The sequence below is a fragment of the Schistosoma haematobium genome, chromosome 3 (genome assembly GCF_000699445.3).
Source record: "Schistosoma haematobium chromosome 3, whole genome shotgun sequence".
In the NCBI taxonomy this organism is placed as follows: Eukaryota; Metazoa; Platyhelminthes; class Trematoda; order Strigeidida; family Schistosomatidae; genus Schistosoma; species Schistosoma haematobium.
Genome location: NC_067198.1, coordinates 33,226,490 through 33,241,245, shown reverse-complemented (window position 1 = coordinate 33,241,245; position 14,756 = coordinate 33,226,490). Strand labels below are relative to the sequence as shown.

At 34.7% G+C, this 14,756-nt stretch overlaps 1 protein-coding gene across 1 annotated transcript in view; it reads left to right on the top strand.

The window, feature by feature from the left end:
* The window catches only part of DHX37 (ATP-dependent RNA helicase dhx37), a gene marked incomplete at its 5' end in the record, with an annotated part of 32,395 nt that extends 19,753 nt beyond the window's left edge, over positions 1–12,642 (top strand). The window contains 12 exons of the mRNA XM_051219036.1: positions 169–449; positions 1,654–1,849; positions 3,824–3,988; positions 5,166–5,384; positions 6,726–6,855; positions 6,950–7,182; positions 8,296–8,539; positions 8,947–9,134; positions 9,480–9,594; positions 11,177–11,714; positions 12,336–12,433; positions 12,471–12,642. Of these exons, the coding sequence (XP_051069662.1) occupies positions 169–449; positions 1,654–1,849; positions 3,824–3,988; positions 5,166–5,384; positions 6,726–6,855; positions 6,950–7,182; positions 8,296–8,539; positions 8,947–9,134; positions 9,480–9,594; positions 11,177–11,714; positions 12,336–12,433; positions 12,471–12,565 (2,502 nt within the window). The 3' untranslated portion in view covers positions 12,566–12,642. The remainder of the gene's footprint in view (positions 1–168; positions 450–1,653; positions 1,850–3,823; positions 3,989–5,165; positions 5,385–6,725; positions 6,856–6,949; positions 7,183–8,295; positions 8,540–8,946; positions 9,135–9,479; positions 9,595–11,176; positions 11,715–12,335; positions 12,434–12,470) is intronic.
* Positions 12,643–14,756: the final 2,114 nt, after the last annotated feature.

The following is a 14,756-nucleotide window of genomic DNA, read 5'->3' as shown; positions in this document are numbered from 1 at the left end:
GACGTATCATGAGCAAAGGGTGACATTTAATAATTGTTAGATCACATATTTTTTCTTTAAAAAGCTCCCATACTATAAAATACATCAAATTGACTTGTTTTATTAACCTTCTATGCATATCAGTAACTACTGATTAACATTGCCACTCATAAACTTTTATTTCATCAGGTTGTATCAATTCACAAGACTTCACCACTTGGTGGAATTCTTGTATTTGTCACTGGTCAGCAAGAAGCAAATACACTTTGCAGTTGGCTTACAAGGGCTTTTCCAAAGATGGATGATCAAAAAGTAAATTTAACAAATGAAAAATCTAATAAAACTCATAAACACCAGAAAGAAACGAAGAAATTAAAAGAGTCTGTCAATGCAACCGCTCCCTCAAATTCATTAGATAGTACCGTTTTAGAAGAAAAAGATCAGTTTAACTCAGGCATAGATCTGAACAAGTGAGTTAAAATACAATCCTGAATATTTACAAAAAGACTGACTACTATGAACAATAAACAAATAATAACTATGAATACGAATGAACAGTTTAAGTAAATGATTTCATCGAAAAGAAAATTTTCTTCGCAAATTTCCTTATTTTTACTCAATGACACAATGTGTTATTCTAATTAATCATTTAACTATTAAGTATTATGACTGAAAGTATGTGATCATATTAACGCGATTTATCTAGATTGGTAATAATTACAGACCTACATAGATGTTTCTTTCCAGCTGTTTGCACTTTTGATCCAACTATTCTATGCTACATATTTACTACGGTTCATATTCCGTCTCCCCTACATTGTCATCATTGTAAACCTTTTTTAGTTACTTTTAAACTCTACATTTTTTGCATATTTGGATTACACTATCATCCGATGATTGTATTAATAGTATTGTTCGAAAATGAACTATTCACTTTACAGTTTATTCGTAAGTTTGCTAACCGGCGGTTTAATTTTGACTTTCAAGGTTGACTTTCGAATTAACAGGGCATAACACTCGGTAGAATAACAGGTCTTATTTTTATCAAATCCGTAAGACATTTTATTCCATCTGGTTTATCAATACAATACGGTTGGTTACCAGTGGACATTTTATTATTTCCAAGTGGCATAGTTTCGTATGTAGTGTAAAGTCTTAAGTATTGTTATTTTTCAAGTCATTTTACATGTCGTTTTTACTCCAGTTTTTGCCAATAATCTACTTATCAATATAAGGTTGTGGAAATTGTTGAGTTTCATTGAAATACCCACAGAAGGCAATAGAAGGTGGTTGCGCAATGTCGTAGACTGACTAAAGTTTGACATGTACACCATCGGACACTAGCTCAGTGGTCTAGAGGTTAACCGTTCGCGAGTGAGACTGAAGATCCTGGGTTCGATTTCTGGCTGTGGGGTCATGGGTGACCATTGCCAAAGGATCTCAAACTAGTGCGAAACGGCCGTCCAGTCCTTCCATGTTTCCAACGATGGTCTAATTTTTGTCGGTTCATGATCTCAATTAAATAATCTACTTGATTTTTGGTTGATAAACTGTACCATAGCTGTTTGTGTTACCATTAGTCTTTTAAGTAATATGTATTTTTATAAAGTTAGTATTTACTTAATTATTATTGAACATATTAATTTGTGATTATCTGCACATTTCCCCTTTTAGCTTTGATATTATTCCTGTTGATGAAGAAACGGAAATTGGTCATACTCGAATTAATTCTAAAGAAGTTATTTCAACGAAAGAAAAACAGTCGAATAAAGTTACTTATGAGACGGTGAATGATAGTGATGTTGAAGAGATTGGTGAAGATGATGATATACTCGGGCAAATTAATGAAATTCGTAATGAATCTTATCCGGTAAGTTCAGGTTGATGTATAATTGATTGAAATGATAATACAAGTGAACAAAGAAATTAATTAGATATCAGACTGTAGTGTTTATCACGAATGAGAAATCCATGACAGGTACTTCGTCATGCTGACAGAATCTTATTTGATTATGAATTGCTTGTACTCTGTATAATATATATTCTATTTTGGAACTAAAAGTCATTCTTATTGTTGACCGGACTTAGTACAGTACTTTAAACAAAAATCAGTTTATCACATGTAAGCACGTTGTATCAAAGTGTCTACTGTAAAATATTCTACTGGATAATTTAATAATATGATTTAATAGTATTTTTTTGTTTGATTTAAGTTGGCCTACTGTATTTGTCCTAATTGCTGAATGATACATTTTTCAGCAATCTTGGTGTTATAATCTCTCTTCTTACGGTATGACCCAGCTATTCCTATTGCTTAGTATTCTTGGACACCAAATCACTCGACAAAACCCAAAATCAGAACACAGTTGGACAGGAAAGATTATATTCCAAATAACAAGGTTAGATGGAAGTAAGATGCAAGTAAGAAGCACAATAGAGAAAACGTTAGTATATTTATAGTTTTTACATGAGAAGGTTCTAGAGTATTCTCCATGTTGAAGTGATTGCCTCTTTTATCCCCTTCCAGTTGCTCTCCATAGTAGTTCCCTCTCCATTGAGTAGATCGTGAAAGGCCTGGAACCTATTGCTGAGGGCTATCTTGAATTCACTGAGTTTGTCAGTATCCCGAAGAAAAGCCGTATTAAACTTTTGTGATGTCCGCCTCATTGTTCGGTGCTTCTTGAGTTTCGATTTCATCTTGGCGACCAGCAAGTGATGATCTGGTGCTATATCAGCTCCTCTCTTGATTCTCACATCCTCCATCGTCATCCTGAACTTTTTGTTGATGCAGATGTGGTCGAATCGGTTCTGTGTAATGTGATCCGGTGAAGTCCATGTGGTTTTGCTTATGCGTTTATGTGGAATTATAGTGTCGCCATTGACTACATAGGTTTTCAAATCTCTCACTATTCTCGTTCCTTTCTCCAAGTCCATGTCGTCCCATGATATCTTCATATCCGGTGTTGTCCATTCCAACCTTGGCACTTAGGTCTCCCACCAGAATGGTAAAGTCCTTTGTTGGTCACTTTTCAACGATTGACTGCAGCGTATTGTAGAATTGATCTTTAGCGTCTTCATTGTGGTCGTTGGTAGGCGCATAGCATTGGATGATGTTCATTGAAATGCCCTCTTTCTTTGTTTTGAAGGACGCTTTGACGATCCTAGGTCCATGAGATTCCTATCCTATAAATGCTTTTTGTGCTTGTTTTGATAGCATCAATGCAATTCCTTGTGTATGTGGGGCATCTTCTTCTTCATGGCCGGAGTATAACAGAAGCTCTCCTGAAGTTAGTCTTTGTTGTACAACGTGTGTCCAATGTGTTTCACTGATCCCAAGCATCTCTATGTCGTATCTCCTCATTTCTGCAGCAATTCGGAAGGCTCTCCCGGTCTCCCACATTGTACGAGCATTCCATGTACCTAAATAAATGGTTGTTCTGGTTTTCAGAAGGGGCCTCAGCCCCGTAACTTTCGAAGGAACTCGGCTTTCACCATGAGGCGTCATAGTTCTTCTAAATGAAGACCTGACTCCCAGGGAAGAGTCTAAAAGGTTCGAATAATTTTTTCTGGTTAGCATTTTTTTAGCGAGTTAGTTTTCTACGGGATGGGGTCGCTAACCCCATGTCCAACCCTCCTCCTTTATCCGGGCTTGGGACCGGCAGTAGCCCGCGGAGGGACTCCAGGCGAAGTTATATTTGCTTCAGTTTTATTCAAAATATAGTTATTAATCTATATTTTTCATATCTGTGGAATTTCATATTTCATTCGTATACCTAATTAAAACAACTATGAGTGGTATACTTAAATGTATTTTTTATTTATGTTTGTACTTACATGGTTGTAGGGACCAGTTTACGCTTTACCATTTTATTCATTATTATCACCGGAACGCCAACAAAGTGTATTTCAGCCACCACCTGAAAATCATCGTCTCATTGTTGTTGCTACGAATGTTGCAGAGACTTCAATCACAATCCCGAATATTCGATTTGTTGTAGATACTGGCAAGGTGAGCTGTTTTGGGTTATTTTTCTTCCATAGTGTTTATTAGTTTTTTCTCTCTACATGTATTGTTAATTGGTAACTGGTTTCGCTGTTTAGGACCGTAATCTACTGATAGTCGTGTTATCTTTTATATCGGTCGATTTGAAAGGCGGGGGTCGATAATTTGATTTCATAAACCGTTATCAGTCAGTCACATTGTATCATGACAGAACATTCGTTGGTGAACATTCTAACATTTGATGACAGAAACCGTGACTAATCTACGAAATTCAAACCTACACCCTCCATAATATCATGACTTAGCACATTGGTGTTTTGTATGACAATAATTGATTTGACAAAATTACTGATAATGTCTTTACGTAGTTACTGATCGAATCCTAACCATATAGATAACGTATTTACTAGTTATTACCTGAATATATATATTGTTTAACCAAGATGTTTTATGACCAATAGTTACTCATCAGATAACAAGCGATTTATCAAAAATGAAAACAAAGTTGACTAGACGACCAATGGATTTTCTCCGCTCGTCATATAATCTTTAATTAAAAGTGTAGGATCTATGAGAAGTGACAATTGCAGATGTTTAACACTCTTAAAGCACTAAAATCCTTATCGTCTCCTTGCATATACCAGGTCGGCTACATTTCGTTGTCTTAGATCATGGTTAATACATTTCAAATATCCAATAACAAATAATCTGCCATGTGAATGCTTAACTGATTGTTAATACGATTCGTTAGGATTTACCCTCTCATTTTCCGTACAACTGAATCTGTGACGACAGGCCTACTGAATTCTAACTGACCTAGGACCACTTTGAATAAACGGACATTCCCTCCTTCCCTATACTATTATGCTTGTTTACACTTTCCCTGCAGTTCTTTTTTTGATAATTTTCCTATCATGAACTTTATTATTATTATTATTATTATTATTATTATTATTATTATTATTATTTGATTGCGTCACACTAAAATATCGCACTTTCGTAATGATATATTCGTTATATAATTAAAAGTTATTTAATCTCTTTACACCAGTTATTAACATATTCTTTATTGTGAAAATAAAATTCACCAGTTCACATATCTTACTGTTTTCCAAAATATTTCTAATAATAACTCGATGGATTGTAATTATTTTTAATAAAATAACAAATGCTTTCTGAATAGGTGAAAACCAAAGTTTATGAACCAGCTACTGGGACTTCTAGTTTTGAAATTATCTGGATTAGTCAAGCATCCGCTGAACAACGTGCAGGAAGAGCTGGTCGTATTGGGCCGGGGCATTGTTATCGTCTTTATAGTTCACAAATCTTTTCAAGCATGAAACAATTCTCTACTCCTGACATACTTTCACGTCCTATCGATGAAGTGGTTTTAATGTTAAAGGTAATAACTAATTTAAAAAAATGTCTTGTCAAAACAAATTAAATTACTACTGTCATCTCCTTATGGCCTGCTAATTATCACGCGATACGATCGCCAATGAAAACACCGACTTACTGACCAAAGCTACCAGTAAGAGCAGTCTAGAATCAACTTTGTGTTCTTATTGTTCCACCGAGATAGTAACTTTTCGCCTAAACTAGCCAGTCTAGTCCAGAACACCAATATCAGCCTCCGCTGTTTCAATCATGTGTTTCAGACACACTTGGTTTATATACAAACAGAACAAGTCACATCATTACTATAAAATTAAAAATAACAATTATACAAGATCAGTCAAAAAGTGTCTATAATTATGAGAGACTGTAACCAATAAATTAGGAATAACTTACTAAATAGTAAATCGTATAATAGCATTCAATAGGTCAAATAAAAGCTTATAATAAGAAAAATATAAATATATATAATCTGTTTACTAAACAGTTATTCAATAAGAATATATATAATAAAAGTCCATAAATAGCGATTACAATTTACTTGTTTTTCGTCCAGATATAACAACTACACATGTAATTGATAAATATTCTTAATTTCAATAGTTGAGATCATGAGTCAATTGAAGCTAGACCACCAAGGAAAATCTGGAAGCAGTGAACGGCCGTTCAGCAGTGCGCACTCACGATTCCGCCTCGCGGGATTCGGACCCAGAACCTATCAGTCTCGCTTGCTAGCGCTTAACCACTAGACCACTGAGCCGGCATCCAACGGTGTTAATGTCTAACTTCAACTAATCCACGAAATTGAGCGACACATCCACCATTTTCATCAGTGAGTTACTATCCCATAACAGACACGGTTGAACTTCACTGGTCACTGCTTCTCACTAGAACTCCAGGAATTACCTCTTTAAAGCCATATATTTTTAACTCAGTTGTTTTTTCTGTAGATGCTAATTCGAATTTCTTTAGTTATTGCCTTCTTCGTTTTAAATAAATTATGGAAATAATCATTATTAAGTTAAGATGCTCAAGTAATTCTGATACGTAGAAATGTCTCGCAACCTAAAATATTTACTAAATATACCACATAATACGTGCTATTGATGGAAATCACTATTAGATATTACACAGATAATTTTAATATCTTTTTGCCGTCTATGATATTTTGATTCACTGTGTGTTCGATTTACCGGCCACAGTTTCATATTTATATTTATTCCCATTTGTATCGATCTATTTTACTGTTTTATTACATGTCGTCTTTAGTCCAACTATTTTATCACTTTATTGATGTTTATGTTTGCATAAAAGTAATCATTACGATTTTTTTCCTTTTTTGTATTAGCTTTACCTGGGTAATACAAAATTAACGTTGTTTCCTTTACCAACTCCTCCTTTGCCACAAGCGATTGAAGCAGCTGAAAGACGACTAATCGCTCTTGGTGCCTTAAAAGAGATCGTCAATGCTTCTGGAGGTAATTTCGATGGAAACATTAATCAATTAAAACTCTGACCTTTTACGTAATCTGTCGCGCCGCATATTTATCACAATATACTTTTGTTTTTTAGGCGTATCTCGTACAATTACGGACGCTGGTAAATGGATGACACGTGTTCCGGTTCCTGCACGCTTTGCACGAATGTTATTATTTGCAAATCAATGTCAATTAATGCCATATGCTGTGATACTAGTTGCTGCCTTATCTGTACCAAATCTCTTCCTCTCTCAAGTTGCAGACGCACCTGTCTCGGAACAAGAGAAAACTTTTCAGTCAAATTTTGTCCAACAGTTTGTCAGAAAAGCAAGCATCACTACAAATGAATTTATTATTTTTGTTTTTACCATATGGACTTCCATTTATCAGCTATTTGGCTTCATTATGATACTAATACGTTTTAATGTAAATTCCTGCAAAAAAAACCCTGACTCTTAATCGTCTACATTCTTATTGGAAGTTCTGTTTAACCACTGGATAATAGTCATTCGTAAAACTGTTGATATCAGAATAATCCCAAGCACCTCAAATGTGTGAAAATATACAGACTTCCAATACGTCTATTCACATTTAAGATACGCCGTATATAATTAAAAAGTGTCGATAAAAATCTACACTGTGATGTTGTAGTTTGGGCAGTCGACCTCCAACTAGCCTGTTTTTGGTCCGTAGACTGTAGTCTCATTCCATGTCTTGATTCATCTATCCCTGACTTGTTCTATCTACTCCTATGCCAGCCAACATCGCACACCTGGATTAGTGGTGTTTAGACATACGTAGCACATGTCCCAACAACGTCGGTCAATAAAGTGCTATGGTCTCATCTGTGGACTTATCCTTTTCAACTAGTATTATAATTCTAACCTCATCAAGACTCACTCCATGGTCCCATCAAATTCGAACAGTGCTTTAAAAACACCTTTGATAAAATACTTTTACCCTGCCTATTTTTTCTAATTTTATGGGACACATCACGTAACTGTACGGTAATACAGCCCTGACTGCTGAATAGTATGCTTGCGGCTTTGTCATAAAATGATATCTTAGCATACATATTTTTCCATAAGCCGACATCTTAAAGGTCTGAAGCAGTATGCAACTCAAAACTCATCGTAAATTGACAATGCATTTTAACAGCTAAGTACAGATTTATCTACCATGTATTCACGAAGATTCATTTTTACTGTAAGGGCTAGGTACATCACCTGACCAAAAGTAACAGAGTTGTTTCTGAACTTACATTGATTTGAGATTGAGAGTGTTTTATCGAACGAACCTCATTTGTTCATAATTTCAACAACCTTTGACAAACTCCTGAGAAATGCTTGCAGTGGCATTCGTTTTACTAGTTCCAAAGTTTCATTTGATCATATCAGTTTGTTGAAGCTCTGAACATATATAGGGTTGTTTTTCCTATAGAAAGAAGATTTATATCTGGGAGACCTTGCAGTACTACTGGGGACAATATGTTGTTTAGAGCGCTACTCAGCTCAGCTCAGTGGACTGACTCCTGCAGAACCTGGTATAATTGAATCTGTTGGTGGGAAGACCTATGTATCACGTGATCCTGAAGGTGCATTGAGACAGCTCGTTCATCGATGTGGTGTCCGGTGGAATGCATATAAAGAGGTTAAGCAACTTCGTAAACAACTAACCGATATTTGTAAGTTACAAATTGTGTATCTGTTTATTTATTTGTTTTGAGCTGAAATGAATGGCGAGTTAAAGGAACTTTTAATTGTGTCCAGATTTATACATCTGGTTGTGAGACTTAAACAATTTTGCCAGTCTAAATACTCTACTTAACCCTGTAAATCGCAATAGGTCAAATAATTTGTGAACTCATAATTTTATGGTCATTACTCAGGTTTTGTTTTACATATTCTGATCCTGCTTTCCAACGGCAATAATAATGGGATTTTTGGATTTTGTAAAATAGATAAGAAGTTTCTATTTTTACCAAATACCTATTCAGTTTTTTATAATTATGACTGCTCAAGTTTTCTTTCGCAGGTTCAATGACGAATAACGTCATTGCACTATTTTTATGCTTTTATACTATTACTTTAGTGAATGTGATTATTCCGGATCTTGGTCTTTCGATTGATCTGTGCTTACCTAAACCCAGTGATTTTCAAATGATCCAGTTGAGACAATTGTTTCTAGTTGGTTCACCTTGTCAAATCGCTAAAAAACTTAATGTCTCTGTCACTGGTTTACCGGGTAATGAGCGTCGTAGACTACGTTATGCCTATGAAGTAAGTGAAGTCCAATACATCTCATTGTATATTTTACAGTCGAATTCAGTATCGTACACTTATTTTCTGTAATATTTCAAATACGATCTATTCGGATTACGTAGCAAAGTTACAATGCATTCATCAACTTATACATAAAATTACTGCTCTCTGTATTCATCCCGATATTTATTATAACTGAAATAGTAATAATGAACTGTGTTTCTTTTTGTATATGAATTGTCCTCTTCAAATGTCCCTGTCTTTTAGTGGTTTGTTTTTGTCTCAGTTTGTTTCGTATTTAGACCAGTTGTGTTATGCCTTTCAATTAGCTTACCATGACTTTATTTGTACGATAATTTGTAGATTCCTGGCAAACAAGGACCCGTATTTATTGATTCAAATTCCACTTTGGCACGTGAAAATTTCCCTTTCGTAGCTTATTTGGAACTACATACCACTTCAAAACCGTTCTTACGTTGTAAGAAGAATGTTTTTTATTGAGTTGCTATGTCTTCCGTGTGTGTTGGACAAGTCTCATTGGGTTTGTTTGTAAACTTTGTTAGAATTTCATACACCCTAATCCCTTGACAAATTTAAGTAAACGTAAAGGTAAAGACTTGCAAAGCAACATGAATTCACTATATTTCGAGGCTTCTCATCAGCGACGAACGGCTTAAATTTACAACTGATGGGAAGCCTTGAAATACAGAAAATCCGCGTTATTCTGTAAATCCTGTAGTCCTCTTTTGATTAAGAGATTTTTATGATTGGTTTGAATTCGCATAGAACAAATGTTATTGTTACGAGTATTTTTGCGAGGGTACCTGTACTAATTTTTTGTCTTGGTGTATTAAACAAAACACGCGTATATTTGTAATGCTTTACAGACTACTTGAAATTCTACTACTTCCAATAGCTTTCTAAACAATACTATTCTTCACCTTATGGTGGATATGAATAGCTCCTCATCCCAAGCAATTACTGAATGATTAGTGGAAATTAGTTGATTGGTCAGAAAGATGATTAGTAGACATACCACTCGATTCATTTCTTTTATCGAATAAATTGCTGACGTTAATTCTTTTGAAAGGAAAATGGTGTTACTAGATTTTGTTTTTGTCTTCACGAATGTTCCCCAAACGTAGACAATTTACTATTTGCGCAACCATATTAAAATAACCTAGACGTATGTTTTTAAAAACATTTTCAAAGGGAACTAACCCGACGTCACACTCTCAAGGTATAATTCATATTCTTTAGGCAGATGGTGTTGCAAGGGACTCGTCAATTAGGACCTGTTGCAGCAGACTGTGTCATGGTGAACCTAAAGAATATTGTTCTCTAACCAATAGTTGGTGATTGTAATTTCTTTAAGGGCAATGTGGTTGATACCTTCATCATTCAGGAAAATAGCTATCTAAATAAAATTAGTATGTAACGGTGAATCTTCTTACAAATAGAGTTCTGTCTCTAAAATTTTAGTTTTCATCATCTAAACCCTAATTGAACATAGCATCTGCGTATATGTGTAGTAAATTTTAGTTTGTGACACTAAGCCAAATGGCTATAAAATAAATACTTGGAGATCTAGTTCACAAGTTGACTGAGGTTCAAATTTGTAATTGCTACAATTGATCTCAGTGATATTTTATGTAATTTGTGTATAATGTAAGAAAACATTTAGTATTTAATGATACTCTTTTTATTTCGAATGTCATTATATGTTTAGTTTGCTCTTTTTCCTTGACATACTTTTCAATCCAGTTATAAACATATTTTTAAAAAATTGAAAGTGTAGGAAACAATGAATCGGTTAAACTCTTAGTCTTCGTTCATATGTGTAGTTTTCGGAAGATTTAGTTCCACAATTGTTTGTTTTTTCCTAATTGAATTACGTCTTACTTGTAAATAATATTAAGAGTATTTTTGCCAAATACCTGTGGAGTTCATTGTTAAATTTACAATTAACGTCTTATTACAAAACTAGATATTTAAAAGTTTATTTTAAACGTATTAATTAGAGGCTTTGTATATATTTATTGATTTATATAACATTTTAGCTGTTTGTGCAATCGATCCTGGATGGATCCCATTCTTGGCGCCTCACAGTTATGCTGTCAGTGAACTTGTATTGACAGATAATGTTGACACCAGTGAAAATAAGTCTGGAAATCAGAGCACAGTTAACGAATCAAATAATAGCGGAAATGGTGATGATGAAGGCACTAAATCTGCTGCCAATACATCTATTACATCAAACTCTGTTGTATCCCTTCCCACTCCGCGTTATGATTCTGAACGCGATATTATTGTTACAGGTGCGAAATCTATTATATATATTGGGTTGGGTGTTGTTCCCGAGTCTAGTGCACCACTGTTTGATAATCAGTTTTTGGATCTGCCAAGCACGGTTCTTGTTCCTATAAATAGCATTGCTGCGGCTCAATCACTAGGTTTCAAAGAATCATTAACATGGAGTGTCCGGTGGTTTACTCGTTATCTTTTGGAAGGTGTAATATTCTCTGAATTTAAAAAGTGGTTCCCTTTAAAAATAAAAAAGAGTATTTCACCACAAATTGTAACTGTTTCATGGGGGATGTAAGTTTTGGGTGCTTTTTTTCGTTGACCTCATATAAATTAACATTAATTGAAATTTAGAGAGTTTGTACGACTTATTCTGTTGTTGTATGGATATATTTTTCTCCCGACTGAGGTGATATTCTCATATTGGTATAAACAGTTTGATAATGTAGTTTAAATATTGTTTCTATCTTCACTAATGTATTAACCAGAAATTAATATTTTCTCCAAGTTTGGCTTTCTTTCTGAAACTACGATGAATCATAAACCTATTTTTAAATAATAATAATTTGATACTACTTATTGAAGTCTGACCCTTGTTATTGTAGTAAAAAAGTATCTAGCTTTTGTTTATAACTATGGATTATATATATATATATATATATATATATATATATATATATATATATAAACACCAAGATTGTTTTGGTCACTTGTTCTAACGTCGTCTGGGCAATAAAAACAATTTGATCTTCGTTCTAATGCTTGATTAACTAGATGCTACATGATGACTTGTTGTGAAACAGGTTTTATTTTAAAATGTTTAGTGACAATTGATAAGTTGTGATGGTGAGAATGGTTTTTCAGTGTATTATGAAGCAATATAACTTCAGTATTTTCGTTCATTTCATTTCACAGCATTCGCCCTGAGGTACGTTCTATAGTATCTCTTCTTGTCACTGACAAGATCGATTCAAAGAGAAAACTATTACAACAATGGGAGTCTGACGTCCAATGTAAGTGATGCATCCTTCTTAATGTTGAGTTTTGTAGATCTTTCGAAAGAGCTGGCATCATGGATACGCCCGGAATATGTCAATGACTTCCATGCATCGTGGCCGCTGATACAAAGTCGTCCCATATCCTAATTCCGCAATAAGGTTTACAACATGTAAATTATTTTTATCTTTGTTATCAACTTTCCAAATACATATGTACAGTAGTATTTATTTCCTTTACCTTCCAGTATCATTAATCAATATTGATAGTCGGAATTCAAGACAAACCAGTCTTTTATACTGAAAATGTCTTACTATCCATTACATTGTTTGTATTAGTTGGTGAATAGATTGATTCTCGATATCTTATATTTCAAGCAGTTAGTATAATAATTTGCCCTGGAACATCACTGATTTTCTCTTTTAGTGTTAAATAATTCCTTCAAAAATTATCAAGACCTAGATCCATTGTACACCTAGGTTAAGTCATTTTAACCAATAAGTCTCTGTGCTAAAACTTCTAAACAGTATTAATGTCATTTCAAAGTGCTTATTTAAGCATTAGGGGTGTTTAAGTATGTTCGTCTTCATTCTATTTTCGTTACATCCATGACGATACATCTTGGGTTGTGTCAGCTTTATTGGCAATCCGCATATGGATATCAATATTAAAATCTTTTCTATTAAGTGGCTATTCGTATTCTACTTTGGCCTCTGGGTGGGTCAGTAAATTGATAGCGGTGCGTTATCCTTGTTTGAATCTTTGTGACAGTCGAGAATAACATATTTTGAAGGTTCATTGCACTACAGACGGTAAGGTCGGATGCAGTATGTAGCTAGATGAAGTTCCGTGGAACAGTCAAGGGCAAGTATGAAGGGAATGATGTGTCAATTACGAAAGTCTTATTATTTAGTCGATTCGTGATAGCGTGGAGTTGGTGTGTTGTTTTTGAACAACTATCAAGTTTCGAATCTAAAGATTCAAGTGCTGGATTTTATAGGTGATACTCATCAGTGATAGCTTTTTGGTTGCACCTCCATAAAGCTAGGCCGCATTGCTTTGTGTTATGGTCATTTTTCCTCCGAGTGGATCGTTGCCACTAGATAAGTGGTAGATGCGGTTCAAAAAATAGCCCCAAACGTGTTCATCTGAGGAAAAGAAGTATTATGCTAGTAATGTTATCGTTCCCTCGGCTGTCGTGTCTCATTATGGACGCAATAAGTGTTAAGTTTAGCCTGGCGTACAAAGTCTTAGCCAAGTTGTAGGAAATAACGTTTGTACATTTAGAAAAGGTAAAAACTCAAGGAAGATGACGATGTTTGGTCTGGATCGATTGATGTGACGAGCCTGAAAAAGATAGGTATCATATTAGGATTATCATTTCAAAATCCTGGATTTTGTCACTTTCAATGACGTTTAAGTCCAAGCTCGTAGTTTTTGAGACCGAAGACGTTATATAAAGCACATACTCCTGAAAGTATAAACTCGAAATTCAAGCTTCATAAGTGTAATGCGCTAATAGTATAGGAGGAGAAAAGAAATTCATAAAATATTTTCGGAGACTGAAACGGTGTCACTTAAAGCTAAAGAAATACGAAAGTTATAAGCAGCATTGGTCGAATGGACGTGAATACTTCATGGTAGTTTTGTGCCTCAAGTTCGTACGTCTTTTGACAAGATATGACCTCTGTGACAAAACTCCGTAAGCCATAGAAAACTCCCGAAACAGTTAGAATGCCCGCATTATTTTAAATGCACATATTTGAAAGACCAAACTATGTTTTTAAAAAATCTGTCAACCATTGGAAGGAAACAAATTCATTTGATGTTTTGAAGGACTATTGTGCCTATGACTGATTTAAGAATTGGCAATATACTATAAGCCGTGTTACGCGCGTTTTAGGCAGAAATCAGTGGTGGTTAGGAAGAAATTCAGGACATCTGGTTCTTCCTATTTAGGACTTTTGTAGATGTACCTCCATCCTGATGTCGATGCTCACTCAAAGACATCAGCCAACTATATTTTTAAATGCCAGCGGGTTATCGACTTGGTTAGTGAGTCTAGATTAACACTGGTCTATGCAACGGGATGCAGTGTTCAGACAATCCACACAGGATCAGACGGAAATGGGTCTGTTTCCGCCTATAGTATCAAACTTCAATATTTTCCATCATGAATCAACTACGAATGTAGTCTTGTTAAGCGTAAAGCTACTCATTATTCACAAAAAAGAATTCAGCATGAAATTTCAGAAAAGATATTCTTTCGAATGTCAACCTAATGTATGTGGTATACCGAGCTAACTGAGCATGAGTGTGAATAATTGTCAGCTAGTTGAA